This window comes from Tachysurus fulvidraco, chromosome 2 (assembly GCF_022655615.1).
Source record: "Tachysurus fulvidraco isolate hzauxx_2018 chromosome 2, HZAU_PFXX_2.0, whole genome shotgun sequence".
Taxonomy (NCBI): Eukaryota; Metazoa; Chordata; class Actinopteri; order Siluriformes; family Bagridae; genus Tachysurus; species Tachysurus fulvidraco.
Genome location: NC_062519.1, coordinates 40,189,030 through 40,198,838, shown reverse-complemented (window position 1 = coordinate 40,198,838; position 9,809 = coordinate 40,189,030). Strand labels below are relative to the sequence as shown.

At 43.3% G+C, this 9,809-nt stretch overlaps 2 protein-coding genes and 1 long non-coding RNA gene across 13 annotated transcripts in view; 1 reads left to right on the top strand and 2 right to left on the bottom strand.

The window, feature by feature from the left end:
- The window catches only part of ampd3a (adenosine monophosphate deaminase 3a), a 23,285-nt gene extending 19,119 nt beyond the window's left edge, over positions 1-4,166 (top strand). For all 11 annotated transcript variants that reach the window (XM_027153160.2, XM_027153155.2, XM_027153166.2 and 8 more), the window contains 3 exons: positions 593-766; positions 2,431-2,541; positions 3,849-4,166. In XM_027153160.2, the coding sequence (XP_027008961.1) occupies positions 593-766; positions 2,431-2,541; positions 3,849-4,022 (459 nt within the window). In that variant the 3' untranslated portion in view covers positions 4,023-4,166. The remainder of the gene's footprint in view (positions 1-592; positions 767-2,430; positions 2,542-3,848) is intronic.
- LOC125140711 overlaps positions 1-4,784 on the bottom strand; it is a 7,359-nt gene extending 2,575 nt beyond the window's left edge. The window contains exon 1 of the long non-coding RNA XR_007139921.1: positions 4,588-4,784. This is a non-coding gene — a long non-coding RNA (uncharacterized LOC125140711). The remainder of the gene's footprint in view (positions 1-4,587) is intronic.
- Positions 4,785-5,440: 656 nt separating this feature from the next.
- Positions 5,441-8,801, bottom strand: lyve1a (lymphatic vessel endothelial hyaluronic receptor 1a). Its single transcript, XM_027153168.2, has 6 exons — positions 8,457-8,801; positions 7,254-7,419; positions 7,030-7,169; positions 6,179-6,448; positions 5,998-6,073; positions 5,441-5,867 (listed from the first exon to the last, which is right to left on the bottom strand). The coding sequence occupies exons 1-6, from the start codon at positions 8,536-8,538 to the stop codon at positions 5,660-5,662; spliced, it is 942 nt and encodes a 313-aa protein (XP_027008969.1). The 5' UTR covers positions 8,539-8,801; the 3' UTR covers positions 5,441-5,659.
- Positions 8,802-9,809: the final 1,008 nt, after the last annotated feature.

Here is a 9,809-nt window from a genome sequence, read left to right as displayed (position 1 = left end):
GAGCCTGTGTCTATCTCAGGTGTCATCGGGCATCGAGGCAGGATACACCCTGAACGGAGTGCCAACCCATCGCAGGGCACACACACACTCACACTCTCATTCACTCACACAATCACACACTATGGACAATTTTCCAGAGATGCCAATCAACCTACCATGCATGTCTTTGGACCGGGGGAGGAAACCGGAGTACCCGGAGGAAACCCCCGAGGCACGGGGAGAACATGCAAACTCCACACACACACAAGGCGGAGGCGGGAATCGAACCCCCAACCCTGGAGGTGTGAGGCGAACGTGCTAACCACTAAGCCACCGTGTCCCCCTTGAAACCTTTTTTTAAATAATTAATTTTTTTAAAATATTTTTTTAATAGTATTTTTAACTACTTGTATGTACAAAAGAAATGTTTATTTTTAGTATTTTGCTGGTGTAGCTGAAATCTATGTATCAGGTGGTGAATTAAAGCCAAATTCTTATTTTCTATCATGATGATGATGATGATGATGATGGGGTCAGTTAGCATATTGTGGAAGTAAAATTATGTGGGTTAATGTGTGTGTGTGTGTGTGTGTGTGCGCGCCTGTCTTCTTAGAGCCCCGTCCTGCAGTACCTGTATTACCTGGCCCAGGTGCCCATCGCCATGTCCCCCCTCAGTAACAACAGCCTGTTCTTGGAGTACTCGAAGAACCCGCTGCGAGAGTTCCTGCACAAGGGTCTGTGTGTGTCTCTGTCCACTGATGACCCCATGCAGTTCCACTACACCAAGGTCAGAACCTGCAAGTAGTACACAGCTTCTGTTCCTTAGATTTTTTTGGGGGTGTGAGTGTGTGTGCATTGTGTGAGTGTGTGAGTGTGTGTGCGTTGTGTGAGTGTGTGTGCGTTGTGTGAGTGTGTGTGCGTTGTGTGAGTGTGTGTGCGTTGTGTGAGTGTGTGTGCGTTGTGTGAGTGTGTGAGTGTGTGTGCGTTGTGTGAGTGTGTGTGCGTTGTGTGAGTGTGTGTGCGTTGTGCGAGTGTGTGTGCGTTGTGCGAGTGTGTGTGCGTTGTGCGAGTGTGTGTGCGTTGTGCGAGTGTGTGTGCGTTGTGCGAGTGTGTGTGCGTTGTGCGAGTGTGTGTGCGTTGCGTGTTGTGCGAGTGTGTGCGCGTAGTGTCGAGTGTGTGCGCGTAGTGTCGAGTGTGTGCGCGTAGTGTCGAGTGTGTGCGCGTAGTGTCGAGTGTGCGCGCGTAGTGTCGAGTGTGCGCGCGTAGTGTCGAGTGTGCGCGCGTAGTGTCGAGTGTGTGTGTGCGCGTAGTGTCGAGTGTGTGTGTGCGCGTAGTGTCGAGTGTGTGTGTGCGCGTAGTGTCGAGTGTGTGTGTGCGCGTAGTGTCGAGTGTGCGCGTTGTGCGAGTGTGTGTGTGCGTAGTGCGAGTGTGTGTGTGCGTAGTGCGAGTGTGTGTGCGCGTAGTGCGAGTGTGTGTGCGCGTAGTGCGAGTGCGTGTGCGCGTAGTGCGAGTGCGTGTGCGCGGAGTGCGTGTGTGCGTAGTGCGAGTGCGTGTGTGCGTAGTGCGAGTGCGTGTGCGCGGAGTGCGTGTGTGCGTAGTGCGAGTGCGTGTGCGCGTAGTGCGAGTGCGTGTGCGCGGAGTGCGTGTGTGCGTAGTGCGAGTGCGTGTGTGCGTAGTGCGAGTGCGTGTGTGCGTAGTGCGAGTGCGTGTGCGCGTAGTGCGAGTGTGTGTGCAGTGCGCGTAGTGCGAGTGTGCGTAGTGTGCGTAGTGCGAGAGTGTGCGTAGTGCGAGAATGTGCGTAGTGTGTGTGCGTTGTGCGTAGTGTGTGTGCGTTGTGCGTAGTGTGTGTGCGTTGTGCGTAGTGTGTGTGCGTTGTGCGTAGTGTGTGTGCGTTGTGCGAGTGTGTGTGCGTTGCGTGTTGTGCGAGTGTGTGTGCGTTGCGCGAGGGTTTTGTGCGTTGCGCGTTGTGCGAGTGTGTGTGCGTTGCGCGTTGTGCGAGTGTGTGCGTTGCGCGTTGTGCGAGTGTGTGCGTTGCGCGTTGTGCGAGTGTGTGTGTGCGCGTTGTGTGAGTGTGTGTGCGTTGTGTGAGTGTGGGTGCGTTGTGCGAGAGTGCGTGTTGTGCGAGTGTGTGTGCGTTGCGCGTTGTGCGAGTGTGTGTGTGCGCATTGTGCGAGAGTGTGTTGCACCCCTTAAAATCATACAGTAACTGCTTCATCACACCACCCTCTCTTTAATTACACTGTATAATGAATCTTCAAATTACAAATGCGTTTATTATTATTATTATTTTAAGTGTTACTTAATTTTATAACATACAACTAGAATTTTAGCAGCAGAGACTTCAGAAGTCAAAAGTTTGCATCATTGCACATTGATCTGCACTTCAGTATCAAGCATCATTTAAAAAAGTAGCATCATCAACTTCACTCGAGTTGCTGTCGTGTGTTCTAGGAAGCGTTAATGGAGGAGTACGCAATAGCAGCCCAGCTCTGGAAGCTGAGCACATGTGATTTATGCGAAATCGCCAGAAACAGCGTGCTGCAGAGCGGCCTCTCTCACCAGGTAACGTATAAGTCTAATAATAAGCATATTAAAGGTGCGGTCTCTGAAGTTTGAAAGCCAATGTTGACATATAAAATCACCAAAACAAACACGCCCCTAACCCAAACGGGTCCCACCCCTGTATCGATAGCTCCGCCCACACATACATACGTAACCCAGGCAACTAATGGAAAGAAACGTGTCTTTATCATAGCTGAAGGGAAGAACAATACGATTGCAGATAAACAAACAAGCAAAAATGACACACAAGCATAATGATGTAAAGGACAAAGGCATATATTAGTTCTGTGTAACAAAGCAAAACCAACGTTACTCACCTATCGAGAAGGAAAAAAGCGCCTCGGCGTCTTAAGTAAAGTCGGCCACATATTCACAGGTCGGAGTTTCCCGAGTCGATAACTCCTGAGCTAAACGCTGTTACTACACAAAACGCGGTTGTAGCTGCCTCTCTACATTACTACGATAGAAAAGAGGTGTTATTTGTGTAGTAACAGCGTTTAGCTCAGGAGTTATTGACTCGGGAAACTCCAACCTGTGAATATGTGGCCAACTTCCTGCTCCTTCAGTTCTCTCCAGCGCTGGAAAGCTGATCCTATATTAACACGTCCTACTTCTTACCTTATCGTAAGTCTTTCTTCTCTTTCTTTCTTTGTTTTTATCCTCCATGTCGATGTTAAAACTGCTTTCTGCTAATATCACACATGCACACTGAACACACTCTCCGCCCATATAGACAAGACACGCCCCTTTCTGCTCATTGGCTACGCGTTTGTTTTGATTTTTGTTTATTATTCGGTTTTCTGAAGCATTTCTCAAAAATCAGAGACCCCGCCTTAAATTATTAGAAATATACTAAATATAACATGACAGCCATCCAAAAGCGAGGAAAAAAGAAACCGGCTTTTGGTTATTTATTATACCATTTATTTTATATACGTATATTATACAGGGTTTCCAAAAGGTCAGGACCCAATTGAAAGCAGCAGGGAGCACCGTTTTTTACACGTTTATCCAGTGTTAATTTGAGGGGGAAAATAAATAAATAAATAAATAAATAAATAAATACTCACACGTGTTGTTCCTCCATTGACATCCTGTTTATTACATCATTCCCTTTTGTTGTATTAATACTATTATAAAAACTAATGATCAGCAAAATAGTTCTTCTGTTAATTTATGTGTGTTTTATAAGTAGCTAGAGTTAAGTGTTAATACTGTACACTGCCCTTATTAGACTGTATGTCGTATGTTTTACTAGGAAGGGATTTTATATTATTACTAATATTATTATTTTACTAATTCAACAGGAGAAAAAGTACTTCCTCGGAGCCAACTATTTGAAGGACGGCCCCGAAGGGAACGACATCCGGCGCACCAACGTGGCGCAGATCCGCATGGCCTACAGACACGAGACGCTGTGTAACGAACTCAGCTTCCTGGTGGATGTGGTGAAATCCGAGGCCCTGGGCTCGCAGATGTAGTCAGAGCAAGACACACACACTGCCATAAGACTTTAGCCATACACTCACACTTGCATGCTGCCTTGTACACAAAACTGCACACATCAGGTATTATTAAATTGCTGCTGCTCGGTTAGTGGGGGATTTTAAAAACAAAACAAAAACCCTGCCACACTGTAATCCACACTGTAAGTCTTCCATGTGAGTCCAGGTCTGCATGCGTGTTCATCGTGGCCTGTGGTTCTGCACTAAGCAGTACGTCCTCAGAGATGAAGCGCGTCAGGGGCCGGCGAGACGCGCAGGAGAAATCCGACGCAACGGCGCCCCCTGCTGTAAGCGATCCAACTTAATCGATGACTTGAAACCCGGAAAACTGTAGATTAGCTTTTAGAATGGTTTTGCATGGAAGCCTGTTTCATACATGGAGAAAGAAAAAAAAAAAATTTGGACAAAGGTCAATATCAATCACGAAGACAAAATCTAAAACCGCAAAATATAAAGGCACAATTATTTAATCTCGTTTTTCTCCTCTGTGGCAGAAACAGATTGTTTTGGATGTGGAGTATTTGCGTTATTATTTTTATACACACACACACACACACACACACACACAGGGACTAGATTCTCACCAACACCAGAACAAGATCTAGAACCCGATCTAGATCCCAGGAACCCTTTCCTGAACGTATAAGATACTAGAAGAAATTGAAAACAGCGTAACGATATACTGTAGCTGATGTGTTGTCTGTTCTGCTGCATCTAGTGGCCTTTTTCCTCCATCGATCTCAGAACTCCTACGTTATTGCACATAATGTATATAAAGATATATAGCATGTTATCCTTTATTTAAATGCTGAATAGTACACAGAGAAAAGAAAGAAAATGTATCTTTATATTGTTATAACAATAAATAAATTGTTTTCTAGGAGGACAGAAAGAAAAAAGTCTGAAAAAAATCTTTTATAGCCCAATTAAAGTTAATGTCAGGTGCTTGCAGTTGATTCCAAAATTATTGGCACCCTTCCTAGAGATGACTCTAAAAGAACAACATGTGCAGTGAGCGATCTTGAGCGTTTTAAGGTATTGGAAAAGTGCGTTTGGCGTAATAACGTTATTTCAAACATGTTTTAATAAGTAGAGCAGATTTTTTTTACTGCTATAGAGTTGGTTTCAAAAGTATTGGCACCCACACGGTTTCTATTGAACGAACAGACACTCGGGGTTTTTGAAGGAGCTTCAGATACGGCGTACGAGTGGTCACATTTAAAGAGTGATTATTTATTTATTTATTTTTATTATTTATTTATTTAAAGTGGAGGGAAAGTTGCTTGAAAGGAAACTCGAATCACTGAAGGTTTTTTAAATCATTTATTTTTTATCTTTTTTTTTTACTTTTATCTTTATCATCATTTTGAATGTCTACTTCCGGGGAAAAAATATTTATTTAAAAAAAATCTGACTTGTTTATTTTCATAAACATGTATCTACTGTACAAATACAAAATATCACTAGAAATGTAAAACGATATCAAAAGGAAATAAAATGCCACACACAATACAAGTCAAAGCAGAAGAATATGAAAGAAAAAAAAAAAAGATTGTTCAGTTAAACAAATAAATAAATAGATTTGCACGAAGGCGTTCCAGCCGACGTGGAGCTCAGAGCGAGGGTTTGTCTGTCGTCGCTGGTCGAGAAGACGTTCCGTTCTCTTCCTCTGTCTTGATGGTGATGCTGATGTCGTCTGTGTTCGACGTCATTTTGTGCTGGTTTTTCACCTCAGCCTGAGACTCCTTTCGAGTTTTTTCACAAATTTCAGTCTCTGATCTGTCTCTCTGATCGCTTTTGTTCCACCGGCCCACTTTGTTCCTACAGTGATGATGATTTAAAAGAAAAAAGTGCACAAAGTCACGCATTTCTATAACTGCAGCATACTGTAGGTTTTCAAAACAAACAGATTTACTGTCGTATCGATTTCGGTAATTAAACCATCACTTACTTTTTGAGGTAACAGACGGCAGCAACGGCGAGCAACAGGAAAGCGAAGACGGTCGTGAGCAAAGCGATCAGCCCAACTAGGACGACAAGAGAGCAGCGATAGAGAAGAAACGTGTTACATTTGCACTTAAAAATGTAGACCAAGTGAATAAATAAAAAAATAAAACATTTATATTAAATACCTGCAGTGGTACGGCTTGTCTTGCTAAAGGCCTGTGATTCAGGTGAGTCGTTTACAGATGAGTCGTTTACAGATGAGTCGTTCACATGTGAATCGTTCACTAATAACCGGTCCACAGATTCAGGAAAACTAGTGGAAGTTGACTGCAGATCATCCCGTGATGCTGAACGAGTCGTTTTTGCCAGTTTGGATTGAGCTCGAGACGTGTGAGCTGTAGGAGATACGGCGGTGCTCGGATTCTCCTCGGGCGAGTCCAAGTGAGCTTCATAATCTGCAGTGAAATCAATCTATCATCAACAGCCCACTGATTTCCTCTGACATTTCGGGAGGAAATTAGTTTTGGCTGAATTGCCGTTTAAAAGTTTCTCATTTAATGGAAGCGCTCTATGCCCTGTTTTACTGTGATGCCAAGAGAGAGAGAAGATCGGACAAGGTCGCTGTGTGTGTGTCGCTTACTCCTGTAAGACTGCAGTACACAATTAAGTGCAGTTTAATGATATTTACATATCTAATGTGCCTGATATTTCTCTATTGGATTAATAGTGCTGAATAATTGGAGATTTTCGAGCTATTGGTACATAAACCCTCAATTTGGAACCCAAAAACAGTTAATGTGTTCATTTAAATATTGTGTTTTTAATTTTAATATAATCAACATTTTTTTTTTAAGTGTTTCTTATCTTAGTGTACAAAGCATTTTGCCATGATTTTAAATCTTATGTCATTAATTAGAGTATATTTAATCTATATAAATAAGAGAAGCCTGCCTTAGAAAGAATTTAAGGATTTCACAGCACCGGGGGTGAATATTTTCGCAATCTTTTATAATTAGGATTCTATTCTATGAGTTACCTGTCGAGTTGAAACAGTAGACGTCGAACGCCGAGCTGACAGGTGCACGCCAGGTAATGAGCCCAAGTTGGTTTTTACCACAGGATTCTTTGGCTTGGATCCTGGGAACAACAGCGACTTGTTCATTGATCCAACCGAACCTTCAGGACAGGAGAAAGGTGCATGAGAGACATGTTTCGGTACATCGGACCTATGGACCGTACTGAGATCATCACAGGTCATACTTGCATGTCTCGAAGCCCAGAGCGAGAGCTTTCTCCACCTGCGACTTGTCCGCTATGGTCACACCCAGACGCTCACACACGTCTCTCGCTTCGGAAGCGCTGAAGACGTAGCCTTTGGAGAGCCACGCGTGGAACACGCCGGCCACGCTGCCGTGTTCAGGGTAAACTGTTTGAGAGGGGGAAAAAAAATACACAAATAAATAAACAGATAGGAAATATTTTAGCTTCATGCAGAAGCACTTCAGAAATCTAAGAACCTTTAACTAGCCTGAGTTTACGATAAGAACAAACTGATGTGTTGTTTACTGCTCTCAATCCTTCTCAGACTAAGAACCAACATCCTAAAGGGTTCTTCTGGTAGTGGACAATTTTCTTTTGGGCTATTTATTTATTTGCTAAACAAAATCTGGAAAACAAAACCTGTTAACTTCTTGGCTTCCTACAATGGTTCTGCTTGAAAAAAGGGGGGTAGAGAAACAAAATGAAGGCTCTACAGTAGCTTCAACATTTTTGTACATGAATTTCAGAGAACTCCGAGGGCTGAAATTATAAAGGCTACAACGTAAAAGAGATTCAGAGAAGTTTCCAAGGAAGTTGGTATTTAAGAGTATTTATATTTATTAAGAGGTTTTACTGGAAACACTCTCCGGATACGGAAACCCTCGAACCTCAGAACCTTAAACAGTTCCTTGAGAAAGAGTGAGAAAAGCCAAGACAAACTTTTATGGTTCTAGATTAAATCTTTTTTTTTTTTTATTTGTCCTTTCCCGATGGCGTACATCTGAGAAAACAAAGAATTCCAGTTACAACAAAGGTTCACACAGAAATTCGGGAACATAAGGAACATTAATGAAGATGCTGTTAGGGTTCTTAAGCAAACTTGATTGATTGATTCATTTTTTTTGACCTATTTATTTGTTAGCTTTGGGAGAACGATAAACAGCAACAAAGATACACCTCCAACATCATCTCCAATAACTCCAACATAAAGAATTTCACTTTCAGAAACAGTTCCAAAGAGAACCACTGGGTTCTAGGCAAGATCTTCTCCATCCATGGAAGCTGATGTACGTTTGTTGGTCTGTCGATGTTGGAATATTTGCATGTACTGTACTGTGAGCTGTGTAATTACAGCACTGCAGTCACACAATTGAAATTCTTTACAGATAAAATTTCTGTTAGCAAAAAAAAAAAGTAACCTACCTCGGATCTGTGAGACATCGATAAGCGGAGCCGAGGTGACAAACTGAGCCAAGAGCATCAACAGCATCACAGACTTGGCCATGGATGAGTCCGTGTCCGTGAGTCTGTCCTCTCCGAGTGCTGGGAGACGGGCCGTGTCCTGACAAGAGCGTGTCCGGGAGTTATAGTGAGTGGGGATCTCCCCTGGGGCAGAAGGGCGGGAGATAGAAGGGGCGGTTATATCACAAATCCCCTGTACAGCATGTCACGGCGAGGCCACAGTGCCAGGGAAGAGGAAACAGAAGGAAATGAGCCTGCATCTGATGAGGTCAGGAGGGATCCCTGGCCGATCAGCGGTGACGATGGTGGTCTGATAACTGACCCTTCTGACTGACTGTACCTTTTATACATGATCGACTTTTCGGGGGATAAAAAGGTGTGTAATGGTATGAGGTAAAAATTTTAGCACCCCATAACCACAGTCAGGTTTTTTGAGAGACAGAGTTGTGGCTTTTTTGGATCCTCTATAGAATAAACAAGTCTTTGAAGCTTTTCCCAGAAGACCTGAGGACTGTTTGTTTAGCTTTTGTACAAAAGATAAGTGGAATATTCCCTCATCTTGTTAGTGTAATCTCTCTCTCTCTCTCGCTCTATCCCTCTCTCCATGGTATCTGTAACATTCTTAATTACAGTACAGTATTTCCCTTTACCAAGAAAAGAACAAGATCTGTTTGCGGCAAACTCGTATCTAGGAAATTTGAACTTCAGTATAAATGACTAACTGGTCACTGTAGAGAAGGAATTACTTCTTTATGCTTTGGTGAAAAAACAAAAAATTGTTGTAAAATGAAAATTAACCAGAAAACAATGTTGTTGCTGAATACAGGGATGCAGGAAAATTCCCCATACAGGAAAAACTCCCAGTGAGTAAAGCGTCATGTGGTTTGTTTGTCTCGTCGTGAACATCAAAGTAGCTGCCAAAATTCAAACACTAGCGAATTAAATAATTCACTGATTAAGCAACACACCGATCAAGGTGAATATCGGTTGTTTGCTAATGGAATTTTATAACCATTCTTTCATTCATTCATTTTCTACCGCTTATCCGAACTTCTCGGGTCATGGGGAGCCTGTGCCTATCTCAGGTGTCATCGGGCATCGAGGCAGGATACACCCTGGATGGAGTGCCAACCCATCGCAGGGCACACACACACTCTCATTCACTCACACACACACGCACACTACAGACAATTTTCCAGAGATGCCAATCAACCTACCATGCATGTCTTTGGACCGGGGGGAGGAAACCGGAGTACCCGGAGGAAACCCCCGAGACACGGGGAGAACATGCAAACTCCACACACACAAGGTGTG

Bases quoted from the DNA above. Each gene is read 5' to 3' on its own strand.
- lyve1a (XM_027153168.2), bottom strand. From the start codon at position 8,538: ATGGCCAAGTCTGTGATGCTGTTGATGCTCTTGGCTCAGTTTGTCACC. The intron at 6,074-6,178 runs GTATTTAATATA...TTGTCGTCCTAG, and splicing joins GACAAGCCGTACCACTGCAG to TTGGGCTGATCGCTTTGCTC. The intron at 5,868-5,997 runs GTAAGTGATGGT...TCATCACTGTAG, and splicing joins GCCGTCTGTTACCTCAAAAA to GAACAAAGTGGGCCGGTGGA.